General features: G+C 42.5%; 3 protein-coding genes across 4 annotated transcripts in view; all 3 read right to left on the reverse strand.

Moving 5' to 3' along the window:
- Positions 1-19,084, reverse strand: part of LOC310739200 (sialidase-3-like) — a 161,078-nt gene that overhangs the window by 139,313 nt on the left and 2,681 nt on the right. The window lies entirely within an intron of this gene.
- b9d2 (B9 domain containing 2) lies at positions 595-3,863 on the reverse strand. 2 transcript variants are annotated; one of them, XM_083563629.1, is made up of 4 exons: positions 3,685-3,863; positions 2,681-2,783; positions 2,475-2,603; positions 595-2,391 (listed from the first exon to the last, which is right to left on the reverse strand). In XM_083563629.1, the coding sequence occupies exons 2-4, from the start codon at positions 2,766-2,768 to the stop codon at positions 2,078-2,080; spliced, it is 531 nt and encodes a 176-aa protein (XP_083419755.1). In that variant the 5' UTR covers positions 2,769-2,783; positions 3,685-3,863; the 3' UTR covers positions 595-2,077. The 2 variants fall into 2 exon arrangements, with proteins under 2 accessions (XP_083419755.1, XP_083419756.1); XM_083563630.1 differs by having other exon boundaries at positions 2,475-2,600; positions 3,685-3,861.
- LOC310739475 (odorant receptor 131-2-like) lies at positions 6,287-18,687 on the reverse strand (the record flags this gene model as incomplete). Its single annotated transcript, XM_083565399.1, has 2 exons — positions 18,597-18,687; positions 6,287-7,254 (listed from the first exon to the last, which is right to left on the reverse strand). The coding sequence occupies exon 2, from the start codon at positions 7,244-7,246 to the stop codon at positions 6,287-6,289; it is 960 nt and encodes a 319-aa protein (XP_083421525.1). The 5' UTR covers positions 7,247-7,254; positions 18,597-18,687.

Consider the following 19,084-nt stretch of genomic DNA (forward strand, 5'->3'; position numbering starts at 1 on the left):
GATGCAAGTACAAGGTAAATAATTCCCTCCAAGCAAAAAGCTAGATTGCACCTAACCCCATGCCGACAGCACACACAGTAGCATAATCCCCTGGCGTTAGATCAGCTCTGTTCTTTCCTTCCTCCCTCCTCTTCTCACTCTTTTTCCTCTCATCAGTCATTGGTTAAGAAAAAAACAAAAAACAAAAAAACGGAAAGGAACTTGGATGTAAACAGGACACCATGCCAATATGCCACAAGCGACAAACATCCACAATGTAAAAGCTGTTTCATGAGCACGTCCTTGAAAAAGGTGAGAACGCTGATGCGGCAAAAGCTGCAGCGGTTCCTATTTTAAGCCCAATCAACGTTGTGTCCCAACGTTTGGTTATGTTCCACTTCTATCCTCAATCTGACGTTCCATTTTCTGTTGTACTAACTGCTATTGCTTGCTTCAGTTCACTGAAGACAAAAATGATTTGTAAAGAGCAAAACGTTCCAAGCAAGACAACATTGGTAAACCACAACTGTTTTTCCACTTTCTTTTACCCTAAGAGAGAGAAAAAAAAAAGTTCCATACAGCATACTAAAATGTCTGTAACGGATCAAAAGGTTCGTTTTTAGCTCGGCCTTGAATTTTCTATCATCGGCAGAATATATGCATACATTAACGTAGATGACAATTTCTATATATATACGCAGTCATTACTGGCTTCTCCAGCAGTTTAATAAGTGCCATTAGCCACTCATTGTGGTTCCATAAAAAATAATATAACTATATGGTTTTATTAAAATAACATAAAACAATAAAAATAACAATATAGTTCTGTTAGAGGAATGAATTAGCAATCGAGTGGGTCGTAACATCGTCAATTATTTCTTTTCATAACAGCAAATCCCGAAGTGTATTATTCATCTTATTTTACTGCAATTTATCTGCAAAAATGTATAAATTTGAAAACAAAACAAAAAAATAGACACTTTTAGAATAAACCATCACCCAAATAATATCTGCTCAGTGGTGGTCACTTTTCATTCCTTCAGATGAGGTAGAATTGTAAACTGCAGTGCAAAATCAAAAGCCATAGCACGATTCGGAGGGATCAGGTCATTCAGTACTTACTGTTAGTCATATTACAATATCAAATCATATTCCATATTATATGCTTTTTTGTGTGATTTATGACCTGTAACAGTGATGTAAAATGATAGGAAAATGTAAAAAAAAAAAAAAAAGAAAAGAAAAAAAAAACACAAACAGAAAAAAAAATCAAATCTTGTAATATTTTAAACTAAATATTGGCCTGTATACATTAGTTTCACTAGAAATTTATATACTATACATTTGCACCGTATTGTCACAAAATAGTGAGTAGTGAAAAACCATTTTGAATAAAAAAAAAAACAAATTTCCACAGTATGGTATATCTGCATATTATACAGCCAATGGGTGAATATAATTAGATGTCTACATATATGTTGAAGGAATTATGTCACTTGAGGTGTAAACTGAGAATGTATACATATAAAAAAAACTTTAAGCAATCAAATGTTTAATTTGTTTATAATACATCAGAAATACATTCAAATTATGTATAAAATTAGTCCAAAATTTTACAGATTCATCAAAACATACAGGTCTAATTTATTATCACTGCAGCAATAGATGCCTTACAAGCCAGAAATCAGCTGACCTTTACATCTTCTGTGAATAAAAATATAAAGTCATAAATCCACTACTCCACTATAAGTGTAAATAAAAGGCTGGGGGTAGGCAAAGCAATAGTCCCGATTCCCAGCATGTTTCATGTCCAAATATTAGATTTTATTTCTAGTTGCTTTTAAGGGAAAAAAAAGAAACGTATCTAATAAGCTAATCATTCCAAATACCATCGCCTAATGACCTACAAATGACCAAACTGGGAAAAAAGTGGTCTGTTGACAGTCGAAAGTTACAAGGTGGAGAAATTCTTGTGCATTGAAGAAATTTGATCCTGTCAAAAAGTTTTACTTCTGCAGTGCACAAGCTAATAAATTTATGATTTGAAATACCTCTTATTAGAAGTTGCTCTCTGAATATCATCGCAAATCAGAGTCTCTCAGCTCTCTACGCCGTATCGGTCAAAATGCCGTAGAATGATGCACAGCTCCAGTTCTACTGTGCCCATAGCCTCTGTGTGAAGCCTGTATCTGTCTGCTCCGCTGTAAATAAGGTCAGGAGAGCGAAGCTGAGGTCCTCCGCCAACAAACATTTGGGCCAGCTGTTCCTGCCACGTGCCCACTGGCCTCCATGTGACACACTGCAACCGGTGTTGGCCTGGGCTAGAGGGCACATGGCAGTAGCCATAACCATATAGCTGACATCTGCCAAAAGAGTCCTGATGCCAGACCTGCAGATGAAGCTTTGGCCAACCTGGAAAACAAATGATAAACCAAGTCAGCAGTCAGACAACAGAAGAAAAAAAGTGATCAAATCAATACAAAATGTTAACCAACCTTGAAGGCCTTTGGTGGAGTAATGTAAATCAATAGGATGACTCCAGTAAGCCATTTCACCTATTTGGGGTATGTCCACTTGTGTCTGTCCCTCCTTTAGACCAGATAAGAGTCTCCATGCTCCTCCTGCTTCAAATGACATAACTATCAGGCATGTTCATGGAGAAAAAGAAATCAAAATGTTAAAAAATGATATCAAAGGGCACCTGTGTGAACGCCCCAATTGCAGAACAGGCTGCTCTCTGGGAAACCGCTGGCCCCAATGATCTGCCCGATTATATGCAGCTCTGCCATATGATGTGCTTTGCTCTATAGAATTATCACAACCGTAGCATTAGAGGAATTTCAGCCGACAGCAGATACCTCCACTGAATTGTCATTTTATTGTTATACCAATTATATTACATTACTGATATCAGATCATTATAAATGTTAAGAATAAATACGGGGAAAAACACTTGACAGTCGAAGATGATTATTTCCTATAAAGATTATTATAATTGTATGGCAATTATTCAATTAACCAAGAACTGTTTGTTATACTTTTATAGTTATGGTTAAGGTTATGGACCAATCATGAACACATGAACTCCTGTTAATCGCTTATATGGTTTACAGCTTGTTAGATAAAAACTGTAAAGCACAATGGGGTTTCTTCTGAGAACTCTAATTTATAGCTTCAACTCAAACTATTGCAAAGTGCTGGAGACTCCTTCCATAACTGTTAAGTAAGTATAGCCTTAAAGAAAACATCAACGACCTTTTTTGTTTGTTTGTTTTATGTGTATCATTGTTAATATTATATTATGGTACTTCTGCCATGCAATTCCCTGTGAATGAAACTGATTTGATCTGAATGATCAATGGACCAAATAATTGATATATAGGTGGCTTTTTTTTTTTTTTGCAGCTGGCAGCATATCCAGGGGTCTTCTACAGCTCCAATATTTAGCTAGTGCGTCGCAAAGCCCAGCATATAAAAGCTATTAAAGGGAACAAGCTCTATCTTACAAGGAGCTTTTTAAAGGGACGTGAAAAAACATTAACTGATAAAAGTCTTGGTCGATAAAATGTGGCAAAAACAAGCACTAGTTAGGCAGTTATACTCTCCGTTCGATAATCCGGCTACGTCTGCTAGTTAGTCAGCTAGTCATCTGCTAACATTGGGGTCTTAGCATGCCGAGAAAAAAAATTACAGTAACACACATACCCAGGTCCGTTCATTAGCTGTTAAACTGATGCAATCTGTTGAAAAGAAAAATAATTGCTAAACTTGCAGTTTGCAAACCCTAATTGTTTACTCTCTTGGTAGTCAAGAACCTTACTTCCTTAGCAACGACTTCTTTACTACACGAGAGGAGCCAGTGATGGTCAGGCGAATCGTCGGCGCCACCTGGTGCTTGAATAATGACATACAAGTGCGTCTCACAATATTTTCTGAGCACATTTAGCCAAAATTAACATAACCTAAAGTTGCACGTGTTTAATGATAAATGAATACACAGTGATAACATTATAATAGCACACAACGCAATGATATTTCGAATCCATCGAGACCAGTATAGTGAATTAGGTGATAATAGTGGCAGTAGGATGTCCTGAGTATACACTATATTGCCGAAAGTATTGGGTCACCGGACCGTTCCTGCTATATGTGGTTCTTTTCCAAACTGGTACCACAAAGCTGGATGCGTCAATTGTATAGGATGTCTTTAGATGCGCTATAATAAAATTTTGCATTCACCTGAACTTGGAAACCCAAACCTGTTCCAGCATGGCAATGCCCCTGTGCACAAAGTGAGATCCTCAAAGACCTGGTTTACATGCTTTGGAGAGGAAGATCTTCAGTGGCCTGCTATAGAGCCCTGATCTCATTCCTACTGGACACCTTTGGGATAAACTGGAATGCTGACTGCACCCCAGGCATCCATCCATCCATCCATCCATCCATCCATCGATCCATCCATCGATCGAATCAATCGATCAATCTTTATTGTTATTGCACAAAAAGACCTTTTATAGTACAGAAATCTAAAACAAAATTTATTTAAAATACCTGACTGATATTAAATATTCAATTTAAACCAGCACCAATATTAAATAGCACCAGCATCAGTCAGTAAAATGTATACCATGTAAACCAATATTTAATGACAGATCATTTTAATTTAAGTTTAAAGGCAAGTGCACCTGGAGTGCAAATGTTAAACACTCAGATAAATGACTTTTTTATTACAGTATATACATTCTTTATGAATTTTTTTTGCCTACTGAACAAACAATAAAACAGTAAATGAATGAATTAATGAATCTCTTTAAAATATATAATCAATTAATCTCTTACATCATTGAGCCTTGAGTATAATTTGTGCTATATAATAAATAATTATATTTTCTGGGATACAAAAGTAGCTGAACACATGATTGAAGATGAGTTCTGCTTTTTCAAAGGTCTAGAGACGAGGCATAAGGAGGCTAGGTCTTTGACCATTATGATAAGCATGTTTTCACTTCTGTCAGCTAAAAATAGGAATCTGAGTCTATCGTGGGACAAGTTCACTTAAACAGTATGAGATTAAAAAAAATTAATCATCAATATGTTCATCAAATTAATTTAATCTGAGTAGATGCAAATAAATTCAGAAAAAATGTTAAAAATGTAACCTCTATCCCAAAGCTAACTATAACTTTTGTCTTATCTTACATATTAAATTGTGTTGAGTTATACATTTAGAAGTGATAAAGATTTTAGTGAAGAAATATGCTCCTTTGTCCACAGAAAGAAAATCCCACCTACGGGGCTCACAAAAAGACAAGCCAGAAAGTCATCAGGCCAGAAGGTCATATATGAAATTCTCTGGTAGGCTGTAAAGGAGGCTATAGATACACTGAAATCTTGTATTAGTTGTAATAAAGTAAACAACCCCATGTTGGACAGCAGTGGAAAAGTGTGGACATTTTCTTGTACGTTGGTGTTCACAATGAGGCAGGATCTGTCATGGTACTGTCATATTAACAACCTGGTGAACAAAGTCAGTCAGCTTTTTTTCCAACTTACATGCTCAAGGAAATTTAAACTGTCTTCATTGGTGCTAAGGAACCTTTAATCACACTCTCCAGAAGGTGATACAATCAGCAGAGCACACTATCCACACTTACCTGCAGTCTATCCACAGCAAGCGAACCTGAACCAACACCTGAAAAAAGACAGTGAAGCACCTGAGTCAACTCTTGCAGTCAGGAAATTGCTTCTACTCACTGTGGGCCAACAGAGAAAAAAAAAGGAGAATATTTTTCCCACAGAAAATATGAGCCATCAAACAGAAGAGCACAATGGACTAGAGCTTGTGCAATGATTGTGCACAACATATACTGCACAAACAACTTTACACATAATGGAACACATCTGTACTTTATTCACAATGTCATTCTGTTTCAGCTCCTGATCTCTGTATTCAACATATATTTTTGTATTTACTTGTAATCTTTTTTCTTCTTCACCAAGGGTTTACGTACACCAAGGGTGTACGTAAACTCTGCAAATTTCTAAAGCATATCATTCCATGTTAACCTGTGTATGTGACCAATACATATGAATGTGAAAGAAGCTCTTATTTTATTAATACACAGATAAAATATATGTAATTTCTTTAGGTACATTATACATTTTGATGTTAGATTAAATCATTAGATTCTTTATCAGGATCTAAAACATCCCAACCTTTGTGTATGGACTGTATGTACAGAAATACATGTTTACATTTATTCACATACAGATCAAAGAAACATAGTTCATTGTTCTTGTCTCATCATTAATGTAAAGTCACTAAAGGCACAACTTTCTTTGTGCCACAGTACATGAAATTCTGTTTAAACAATGGTCTGAAGGTGTCATCCCTCAGACCATAGATAAGTGAGCTGAGGCAGCGTGACAGGACCACCACTACGAAGTAGATAAAGAAGCGCACATGTAGGTATATGGCAGGTGGCAGGCTTAAAATCATCGACTCTATATATTCATAGAGAAACGACATGAGTGAGAGGCCAAGCTGCAATGAGTGAAATATCACAGTGCGCAAGGCCTTCTGGGCAGAAGAGGTGTTAGAGGAGGCTTTACGGGCCTGCTGCAGGATGGCCACATATGTGTAGAGCAACACAATGGCCACTATGATGAACAGCAGAACTTTGAATGCCACACTCCTGCCCTGCTGCCAGGGAGCCACCATGACCTGTGCAGTGGCACACAGTGTAGGAGACAAGTAAAATGATGGCTCTGCGAGGAGGAAGAAAGCAAACACATCAATTAGAACATCAGTGAGGCCCAAAACCCACACCATAGCCATAGCCACGTACACTCGCGCCGGCGTAGCCAACTCGCTGTGCCGCAGTGGAAAGCAGATGGCCGTGTACCTCTCCAGGGACATGACAGCCAGGTTCAGCGGTGCATTTACAAATGTTGATGTAGACAGAATCACAATGCAGGCACAAGCAGCACGCACCATCATAATGTAGAAGGAACTGAGCATGTAGAGCAGCATGCCGATCAACAATTGAATGGTGTCAATCAGGAGCATGTGGGTAAACAGAATGTAACGTGGCGTCTCACGGAAGATTGCTTTGGTGCGCAGGGTGAACAGCATCACAATATTAATGTAAATGAAGAGCAAGTGTGCAAACACCACCAAGAAAGTCCTTAAGACCTTCTCCCCTGTAAAGGTCACTCTAATGGTCGGCATATCAATTACGGTCAAAGGACCAGACATGTTGGCCATCAGTAATCCTGCAAAAAAAAAAATAAAAAAAAAGAATTTCTTATAGCAAGTGGTTTCAATTGTAAAAAACAATCAAACACTCCCAGTGATCACAGCACATTAGTTTCATGGTTACATACAATTATACAAACAGTGAATGTTCTACAAATATGTTCCAATATATTTAATCTAGTAATTTGTGCTTCTTATTTTTAAAGTATTTTTAAAGTTTAAAAAATCTAGAAATGTAGAATCCACCCACAGTGTTGTGTGCTACTCACACCTCTGCTCTATCTCTGTATGACAAAGGCCACTATTTAAATATACCTCATCTCTCTTACATCAGCGTGCCTTGAGAGTTTTATGTACCAAAAATATCTGTGTCGATAAACACTGTCGTCTGTTTTTTCCCAAATGTCAATTGCTTACAGTGCACCCGTAAAATATTCACAGCGCTTTACTTTTTCCACATTTTGTTATTTTACATCCTTATTCCAAAATACATTTTATTAATTTCCTCGAAATCCTAGAATCAATACCCCATAATGACAATGTGAAAGAAGTTTGTTTGAAATCTTTGCAAAATAATTACAGATAAAAACTAATCATTATTTGCTGCCATATTCTACCATCTGTAATGCATCAGCAAGGTCTCTCAAGGCAACTATTTTAAAGCAGACTAGGTTTTCAAGATGTGCTCTTCAAGCAGTTTTAAAGAAACACAAAGAAATGGACAGTGTTGAGGACCGTAGATGCAGTGGTCAGCCAAGGAAACTTGATGCAGCAGATAAAATACACATCATGCTAGAAGTATTGATGCTGTTTTCCAGACAAGAGGTGGTCACATCAAATTTCTATTTGTTTGGATTTTTGTACTCTTCATTCACTTTCCATCAAACAAACTATTAATACTTCTATTTTGGTCATTCTATTCTTTCTTACTTTACAGCCTTTCTTTCACTCCTGCCCAAAACTTTTGCTCAATACTGTATGTTCCCATAATGTAACACACAATTAAAAAAATCAGTACAGTAGCAGTGCAATATGCACTAGCAATACAACAATGTACAACTATTTACAATTTTGTTTCTGCCATGCTGAAAATTTAATAGCAATCCTTAACTAGAAAAGGCCTATGGTCCAGTAATTAGTGAAGAGTAAATTTATTAAGGTGATGGAGGTAGGCCACCATTATCCCTGGCATGGACATGTCAGGTGAATTGACCACAACATCACACTCAAGCTCAGACAGTTTGTTGGCCCCTGAATTGAGCTTGATTGGATAGGCCATCTCTGATGGGCCTCTCAAACCCAAAAGTCCCATAAGCAGTGAGCTTTAAGATAGGGAACATGACCCACTGCCTTTCCACAAGCTTAGGCTCCAGCAGACACTCAAAATAACATTACTACTTCATAAAGTATCCTGCCAGGCTGAAAATGCTTATGCATCCATGGTAGAATAAGAGTAATATGTTAGTGCACTGAAAGCACTGTAGTGGGAGCAGATGCAAGTGCTTGGTAAGAATGTTTATTATAAAACAAGCAAACAAATACAAAAAAACAGGCAAAAACTGAAAACAAGAACGATGAAACAAGAAACTGAAAGCAAGATCATAAGCCATGAAATGTGAATTGTGAAACATAAACCACTTGAAAATCAAGAGAAACTGAAGAAAATAAAATTGGAGAATGTTTAAAAACAGAGAGTATAAATACATGCACAAATGACACAACAAGGGGTGGAGACAGGACAATGATTTTTTACTTGCACTTAAGTATTCACAGCCTTTGTTCAATACTTTGTTGAAGCACCTTTGGAACCAATTACAGCCTCAAGTCTTTTTGAGTTTAAAGCTACATGCTTGGCACATCTTTTTTTTTGCAGTTTCTCCCATTCTTCTTTGCAGAACCTCTAAAACTCCATCAGGTTGGATGGGGAGAATCGTTAAACAGCCATATTTAGATCTCTCTAGATATGTTCAATCAGGTTCAAGTCTGGGCTCTGTCTAGGGGAACTCAGGGACATTCACAAAGTTGTCACGTAGCACGTAGTCACGTAGCTAGTTTTCATCAAGGATGTCTCTGTAGCCTCTCCTTGAACTGCCACCTTAACGTGGTGGAGGGGTTTGAGTACTCGAATGACCCTAGGAGCTATGTTGTCCGGGGCTATATGCCCCTGGTAGGGTCTCCCAAGGCAAACAGGTCCTGGGCGACGGGTCAGACTAAGAGCGGTTCAAAACCCCTTATGAGAGATACTACATCAGGGACCGTGACGTCGCCCGGTATGGCGCAGCCGGGACCCCACCCTGGAGCCAGGCCCGGGGTTGGGGCTCGTATGCGAGCGCCTGGTGGCCGGGCCTTCCCCCACAGGGTCCGGCCGGGCTCAGCCCGAAGGAGCGACGTGGGGCCGCCTTCCAGTGGGCTCACCACCTGCAGGAGGTACCGTAAGGGGCCGGTGCTAAGAGGATCGGGCAGCAGTCGAAGGTGGAGGCCTCGACAACCCGATCCCTGGACACGGAAGCTAGCTCTAGGGACGTGGAATGTCACCTCGCTGGCGGGGAAGGAGCCTGAGATTGTGCGTGAGGTTGAGAGGTTCCGACTAGAGATAGTCGGGATCACCTCTACGCACGGCCTGGGCTCTGGAACCACACTCTTGAGAGGATGGACTCTTTACAACTCTGGAGCTGCCCATGGTGAAAGGCGTCGGGCTGGTGTGGGTTTGCTTATAGCCCCCCAGCTCAACCGCCATGTGTTGGAGTTTACCCCGGTGAACGAGAGGGTCGTTTCCCTGCGCCTACGGGTCGGGGATAGGTCTCTCACTGTCGTGTGTGCCTACGGGCCAAACGGCAGTATAGAGTACCCGGCCTTCTTGGGGTCTCTGGGAGAGGTGCTGGACAGTGCTCCGACTGGGGACTCCGTCGTTCTACTAGGAGACTTCAATGCACACGTGGGCAGCGACAGTGACACCTGGAGGGGCGTGATTGGGAGGAACGGCCCCCCTGATCTGAACCCGAGCGGTGTTCAGTTATTGGACTTCTGTGCTAGTTACAGTTTGTCCATAACGAACACCATGTTCAAGCATAAGGGTGTCCATCAGTACACGTGGCACCAGGACACCCTAGGCCGTAGGTCGATGATCGACTTTGTGGTCGTTTCATCTGACCTGCGGCCGTATGTCTTGGACACTCGGGTAAAGAGAGGGGCGGAGCTGTCAACTGATCACCACCTGGTGGTGAGTTGGATCCGATGGCGGGGGAGGAAGCTGGACAGACTCGGCAGACCCAAGAGTACTGTGAGGGTCTGCTGGGAACGTTTGGCCGAGCCTCCTGTCAGAGAGATCTTCAACTCCCACCTCCGGCGGAGCTTTGACCAGATCCCGAGGGAGGCCGGAGATATTGAGTCCGAGTGGACCATGTTCTCCACCTCCATTGTCGAAGCGGCCGCTCGGAGCTGTGGCAGTAAGGTCTCCGGGTGCCTGTCGAGGCGGCAATCCCCGAACCCGGTGGTGGAAACCGGAAGTAAGGGATGCCGTCAAGCTGAAGACGGAGTCCTACCTGGCCTGGTTGGCTTGTGGGACTCCTGAGGCAGCTGACGGGTACCGGCAGGCCAAGCGAACTGCAGCCCGGGTGGTTATCGAGGCAAAAACTCGGGCCTGGGAGGAGTTCGGTGAGGCCATGGAGAAGGACTATCGGCTGGCCTCGAAGAGATTCTGGCAAACCGTCCAGCGCCTCAGGAGGGGAAAGCAGTGCCCCACCAATGCTGTTTACAGTAGAGGTGGGGAGCTGTTGACCTCAACTGGGGATGTTGTTGGACGGTGGAAGGAATACTTCGAGGATCTCCTCAATCCCGCCGTCACGTCTTCCATTGAGGAAGCAGAGGCTGAGGGCTCAGAGGCGGACTCGTCCATCACCCAAGCTGAAGTCACCGAGGTAGTAAAGAAACTCCTCGTGGCAGGGCACCGGGGGTGGATGAGATCCGCCCTGAGTACCTCAAGTCTCTGGATGTTGTGGGGCTGTCTTGGCTGACACGCCTCTGCAGCATCGCGTGGCAGTCGGGGACAGTGCCTCTGGAATGGCAGACCGGGGTGGTGGTCCCTCTTTTTAAGAAGGGGGACCGGAGGGTGTGTTCCAACTATAGGGGGATCACACTTCTCAGCCTACCTGGGAAAGTCTATGCCAGGGTACTGGAGAGGAGAATACGGCCGATAGTAGAACCTCGGATTCAGGAGGAACAATGTGGTTTTCGTCCAGGCCGTGGAACACTGGACCAGCTCTATACCCTCTACAGGGTGCTGGAGGGTTCATGGGAGTTTGCCCAACCAGTCCACATGTGCTTTGTGGATTTGGAAAAGGCATTCGACTGTGTCCCTCGCGGCGGCCTGTGGAGGGTGCTCCAGGAGTATGGGGTCGGGGGCCCTTTACTAAGGGCTGTCCGGTCCCTGTATGACCGAAGCAGGAGCTTGGTTCGCATTGCCGGCAGTAAGTTAGACTTGTTTGTTAGACTCCGGCAGGGCTGCCCTTTGTCACCGGTTCTGTTCATAATTTTTATGGACAGAATTTTTAGGCGCAGCCAGGGGTCGGAGGGTGTCCGGTTTGGTGACGACACGATTTCGTCTTTGCTCTTTGCAGATGATGTTGTCGTGTTGGCTTCATCAGACCAGGACCTTCAGCATGCACTGGGACGGTTTGCAGCCGAGTGTGAAGCGGCTGGGATGAGAATCAGCACCTCCAAATCCGAGGCCATGGTCCTCAGTCGGAAAAGGGTGGCTTGCCCACTTCAGGTTGGTGGGGAGTTCCTGCCGCAAGTGGAGGAGTTTAAGTATCTTGGGGTTTTGTTCACGAGTGAGGAAAGGGTGGAACGGGAGATTGACAGACGGATCGGTGCAGCTTTTGCAGTAATGCGGTCGATGTACCGGTCTGTCGTGGTGAAGAAGGAGCTGAGCCGCAAGGCGAAACTTTCGATTTACCGGTCAATCTACGTTCCTACTCTCACCTATGGTCATGAGCTCTGGGTCATGACCGAAAGGACAAGATCCCGGATACAGGCGGCCGAAATGTGCTTCCTCCGCAGGGTGGCTGGGCGATCCCTTAGAGATAGGGTGAGAAGCTCAGTCACTCGGGAGGAGCTCAGAGTAGATCCGCTGCTCCTCCACATCGAGAGGGGTCAGCTGAGGTGGCTCCGGCATCTGTTCCGGATGCCTCCTGGACGCCTTCCTGGGAAGGTGTTCCGGGCGCGTCCCACTGGGAGGAGACCCCGGGGAAGACCTAGGACACGCTGGAGAGACTATGTCTCCCGGCTGGCCTGGGAACGCCTTGGTGTCCCCCCGGAAGAGCTGGAAGAAGTGTCTAGGGAGAGGGAAGTCTGGGCATCTTTGCTTAGACTGCTGCCCCCGCGACCCGGCATCGGATAAGCGGGAGAAGATGGATGGATGGATGTCTCTGTACATTGCTGCATTCATCTTTTACTCAATACTGACTAGTCTCCGAAAAACATCCCCACAGCATAATGCTGCCATCACCATGCTTCACTGTAGGGATTGTATTGAACAGGTGATTAGCGTTGCTTGGTTTCCTCATGACATGACGCTTGGCATTCATGCCAAAGAGTTCAATCTTTGTTTCTAATGGCCTGAGAGTCCTTCAGGTGCCTTTTGGCAAATTCCAGGTAGGCTGTCAAGTGCCTTTTACTGAGGAGTGGCTTCTGTCCAGCCACTCTACCATACAGGCCTTATTGGTGTTGTGCAGCAGAAATGGTTGTTCTTCTTTGTTCTTCCTCTTTATTCTGAATTGGGCAATTGATGGCTTAGACCTTTTTTGGCATCCATAATTTTAATTTTAGCTCTCCTTACTCACGTGATGTCACTCCAGGTTGTCAGTTCTCCCACTGTAAACTTATTTTTTTGTGTGTGTGTGTACATCCTGTGCTGCCCCTGGCAAGATGCCCCCCTCGGTCGCTGACGATGTTGCCCATGCCTAAATATGCCACTGCCCAAAGCACCACAATATCAATATATGGTATCCTGGTTAAATGTCTTCCAGATGTCAGGGCTCTTGAGGTTGTCATTGTTCAGATATGTCTACAGCAGTGTCAAAAGGCAGTGTGACCTCAGTGGGACACAGAGGTGGAGTAATGACATCACTGGGGGCTTGGACAAAGACTGAAATCAGGAATAGATATTGTGGTCAAGGCCATGATTGTGCAGAAGACACAATTATTTAACCATAGAGGTGGACCCAGGAGATATTCAGGAGATGTGATCAGTGATTTCTGTGGACAGGCCACACTCTGATATACCCAGAAAAATTCAATTTTGAGACAACTGTAGCTAAGTCTTCAATGGGGATTAGAACATTGTTGCAACATTGTCTTCATGCCATTGGGCCCTTTCAGGATGCCCACTTCAGTGTCATGAAACTAGTTTCACACCAACATTGACCCAGCAAATTATGCTACAATCACTGGACTAGTAAGGGCCAGCGTTGCTATACTTCAGGGTACCTGGGATTCACTTTATGTCTGCTACTTGTGTGACTTGACTGTATGCCACAGCTAATGTAGGACATCAAATCCTGCACCGGTAAATGCCACAATAATTATTATTAACTAATTAACTATTAAAATTTTTTGTGGTTAGTGTAATTGGTGTATTATTTCCTGGCTCTCACACACCACAGACAGAGGCTAGTTTACGAAGCAAACAAAGAGCAGGCAGAATGCAACAAGAAGTATGGGGATAACGTGGATGAGACAGAGGGAGTCAAAGATGGAAGCATGACTGAGAACATCTCCAGGTTATGTATGGCACTGAGAGGGCGTGGCACTAAGGTCAAGGTTATAGAACATGATGAAGGTAAGTAGGGTGGACCATCCCCCAGTGTTGCAGATGTCATGAAGAGACACTTTAGCAGAATGCTTAGAATCTGCTTATTAGCAGGAAGGCCTCTCCTTGGAGGTCCATAGCAGATGAACAGCTGTTACAAATTCCTCCCTGGACTCGTACTGTGAACATAAGTGTTAACTACTGTGGAAACAGCTGGTTTAACCTTTTCTGGTCTAGGGCCTGAAAAGAAGGAGGAAAGAATAGATAGAATAGGATAGAATGCCATGGGACGACTAAGGGCACCTTAGGGATGTAACCTGTTTTAGGGTACAGAAAGGCACTTGCCATGCCCTAATTGAACTCCAGAAAAGAGGGGCCTCTGAGAGGGCCTGTAAATCCCTTACTCTCTTTTGAAGCATGCGAATGCCTTCATTTTGGGCAATTACCCCACATGGGCACTTAACCCTCTGCGGGTGACATACACGCCGGCGCATTTTGTGGCTTTTTTTTTTTTTATATATATATATATATAATGTGAAAACTAACTTAAATTACACTGTCTTTTTAATCGTACAGATAAAAGCAATACATCATTTGAATCTGTAAAAATTTAAAGAAAAATTTTTATACACTAATAATAACAACAAAATGCTGTGCTTTTGTAAAATGAAGAAAACAGACAGGGGGCACTCTCTGCTGTCTCTGTCATCTCTTTTCACAAACATTAAAATATAACAACCTGATTCTCAGTGAATACTTGCCTCACAGGAATAATAAGTATTCGAATAGAAATCTTAAAATGTCTACTTTTAAATAAACCATAGAATATTCTCTGATTATGTAATCCGTACGGAAGTTAGAAGTAGACAGTTTCTCCGGTATCACCTCGTTAACCATCCGTGTGAAAACATAGCAAAAGTTCCATGCTGTGTCCTGATGATTTACGTAAAAACGTAACACCATAATTAAATTTACAAGAATATTTTCTGTTCATGCTCTATATTGAGTTTGATTTTACTACTACTAATAATAATACATTTGCATAAATCATACATATTTCTCTTTATGCCCATGTTGATTAGAGTGTTACAGAGGTCAAGTTGTCATTTCTGGTACATTTAGAACAGGTGAAAAATGTGTGATTAAATATTTTAATTGATTGACAGTCCACATATTAACCCAGCCATTAGGGAGGCACAAGCCAGTGCACTCTTAGTGCCAGTCCCAAGCCCGGATAAATGGGAAGGGCATTAGAAAGGGCATCCAGCGTAAAACGTGTGCCAAATCGAATATGCGGATCAAAAATAAGAATTTCATACCGGATCGGTTCAGGCTCACAGGTATCGTTAGCCAACAAGGTACTGGTGGAAAAAGAAGGAAAGATTCTGGAGTGATCTAGATGAAGTGGTAGATGGTGTACCTAGGAAAGAACGATTGGGGCAGACTTTAATGGGCATGTAGGTGAAGGGAACAGAGGTGATGAGGAGGTGATGGGTAGGTATGGTTTTAAGAAGAGGAATGTAGAAGGGCAGATGGTGGTAGAGTTTGCTAAAAGGATGGAAATGGCAGTGGTGAATACATATTTTAAGAAAAAGGATGATCATAAGGTGACCTATAAGAGTGGAGGAAGGTGCACACAGGTGGACTATGTTCTATGCAGGAGATGCAACCTTAAGGAGATTGGAGACTGTAAGGTGTTGGCAGGGGACAGTGTAGCTAGACAGCATCGGATGGTGGTCTGTATGATGGTTCTGGAGGTGAAGAAGAAGAGGAGGAGAGTGAGGACTGAAAGAAGAATAAGATGGTGGAAACTGAAGGAGGAAGAGTGTAGTGTGAGGTTTAGGGAAGAGGTCAGACAGGGGCTCGGTGGTGGTGAAGAGGTGTTGGATGCTTGGGTAACTACTGCAGGAGTGATGAGGGAGGCAGCTAGAAAAGTATTTGGTGTGACATCTGGAAATAGAAAGGAAGACAAAGAGACATGGTGGTTGAATGAGGAAGTGCAGGAAAGCATAAGGAGAAAGAGGTTGGCAAAACAGAAGTGGGATCGACAGAGTGATAAGAAAAGTAGGCAGGAGTACAAAGAGATGCGGCAGAAGGTGAAGAGGGATGTGGCGAAGCCAAGGAAAAGGCATATAAGGAGCTGTATGAGAGGTTGGACACTAAGGGAGGAGAAAAGGATTTGTACTGATTGGCCAGGCAGAGAGACCGAGCTGGGAAGGATGTGCTGCAAGTTAGAGCAGTAAAAGATGGAGATGGAAATGTGTTGACTAGTGAGGAGAGTGTGTTGAGAAGGTGGAGGGAGTATTTTAAGCAGGTGATGAATGAGGAAAATCAGAGGGAGAGAAGGTTGGATGATGTGGAGTTAGTGGAGCAGGATGTGGATAGGATTAGTAAGGAGGAAGTGAGAGCAGCTATTAAGAGGATGAAGAGTGGAAAGTCAGTTGGACCAGATGACATACCTGTAGAAGCGTGGAGATGTTTCGGAGAGATGGCAGTGGAGTTTTTAACCAGATTGTTTAACAATATTCTGGAAGGTGAGAGGATGCCTGAGGAATGGAGAAGGAGTGTGCTGGTACCGATCTTTAAGCACAAGGAAGATACAACTACAGGGGAATTAAGTTGATCAGTCACACCATGAAGTTATGGGAAAGAGTAGTGGAAGCCAGGCTGAGAGAAGAGGTGACCATCTGTGAGCAACAGTATGGTTTCATGCCAAAGAAGAGCACCACAGATGCCTTATTTGCTTTGAGAATGTTGATGGATAAGTATAGAGAAGGACAGAAGGAATTGCATTGTGGATTTGTGGATTTAGAGAAAGCGTACAACAGAGTGCCAAGAGAGGAGTTCTGGTATTGTATGAGGAAGTCAGGTGTGTCAGAGAAGTATGTGAGGGTGGTGCAGGACATGTATGAGGACAGTGTGACAGCAGTGAAGTGTGAAGTAGGAACGACTGGTTCACGGTGAAGCTTGGACTTCATCAAGGATCGGCCCTGAGCCCTTTCCTGTTTGCAGTGGTGATGGACAGGTTGACGGACGAGGTCAGACAGGAGTCTCCCTGGACTATGATGTTTGCGGATGATATTGTGATTTGTGATCCTTGATGGTAAGAGTAGTGAGCAGGTTGAGAAGAGCCTGGAGAGGTGGAGATATGCGCTGGAGAGAAGGGGAATAAAAGTCAGTAGGAGTAAGACAGAGTACATGTGTGTGAATGAGAGGAAGGGCAGTGGAGTGGTGCGGTTGCAAGGAGAAGAGGTGGAAAAGGTGGAGGAGTTCCGGTACCTGCAGTCAACAGTGCAAGCTAATGGATAGTGTGTTAGAGAAGTAAAGAAAAGAGTGCAGGCAGGGTGGATTAGGTGGAGAAGAGTGACAGGAGTGATCTGTGATAGTAGGGAATCTGCAAGTATGAAAGGGAATGTTTATAGGTCTGTGGTGAGACCTGCGATGATGTATGGATTAGAGACAGTGGCATTGAGTAAAAGACTGAAGAGAGCTAAAAAAAAATGTTAGGTTTTCCGTTGGGAGTGACTACTATGGACAAGATTAGAAATGTGTTTATTAGAGGGACAGCTCATGTACGATGTTTTGGTGACAAGGTAGGAGCAGAGGAGGGACATGAGTTATATTGGTAGGAGAATGCTGAGGATGGAGCCACCAGGGAGGAGGAAAAGAGGAAGGTCAAAGAGGAGGTTCATGGATGTGGTAAGGGAAGACATGCAGGTAGTTGGTGTGAAAGAGGCAGATGTAGAGGACAGGGTGGTATGCAAATGGGTGATCCGCTGTGGCGACCCCTAATGGGAGCATCCGAAAGAAGAAGAAGAAGATTGACAGCCCACATATTAATATGATTTAAATTTCCAGTTACCAGCATAACACTAAAACAGGTAGTAAAAGCTACTTTTTACTTAAGTACATGTCAGAGCCCATATTTCTTTACTTTAACTTGAGTAAAAAAGTATATTCAGTACTTCAACTTTTACCCAAGTATTTTAAAACAAAAATATCTGTACTTCTACTTAAATGAAAGATGTGTGTACTTTTGTCACTTCTGGTCACTTGTAGCTAAACTACTGCACACAGACAGTGTATGTCATATAGGACACATATAGGATCTCTTCTTTTTTTATTAATTTGTACTTACAGACAGCCACAGCTGCCCAGTTTTACTATGAGAGCAAGACCATCTAACTACAGATTGCTTTGGCAACAACAGGATTTAATCCTTTACTGTCCAGATAAGAAAAAATTCTCTGGAATCCCCAATATTTGGAATCTTCAGTCCCTGATATAAAACTCCTGAATTTACTGCTGTTATAAATGTAATTAAATTATTTAATCCCTTATTGTTCCATAGTAGTTGTGGACACTGTGCAGTGTGATCAGGACGTAAGTAAGGGCAAGGCTAGCTATCATATCAAAATTTAAAGAGGAAGCCAGAAAGGAACACAGACATGAAAGAACAATCTTCAGTTAATAGGAGGCATCAACAAACATTCCTGTTCACCAAAATTCCATAGCTGTGTGACCATGGTCATTGTGGTAGTACCAGTTTACCTGATAATGGGATCCTAGGATTTATGCCTTGAGCACATCAGGAATTTGATGAGATGAATTTATAATCATGTTCATGTTATCAAACATGTTGGGCCACCAGTATTTGCTCTGAAGTTGTGGGGTGTTGTGAATCCCAGGCTTTCTGGTCTGTCTCTGAGGATTAAAGCCAGGAAACATCATCAGGTTTCACACATGTTAGCCAAGAAGAGGGATGAGAGTCTATCATGGGAACTCATTCACCTAGACTGTACAGTTGAAGATTGGAAGAAATAAAAACACCCTGAACATTGTCATCAAATAAGAATATTTAAGTAAATACAAATAAAGTCTGGAGAAAGCACACAAATGTAAAATCTGTGCCAACCATAACAATCATATATATCATCATTAACAGTATCTTATCACACAGTTGATTATTTGTGTAAAGTGTTACATTGAAAAATTACTCCTGGTAAGTGGTAACGATTTATTGTATGTAATTTTGCAAA

The sequence above is a fragment of the Silurus aristotelis genome, assembly GCF_946808225.1.
Source record: "Silurus aristotelis genome assembly, chromosome: 16".
Lineage (NCBI taxonomy): Eukaryota > Metazoa > Chordata > Actinopteri > Siluriformes > Siluridae > Silurus > Silurus aristotelis.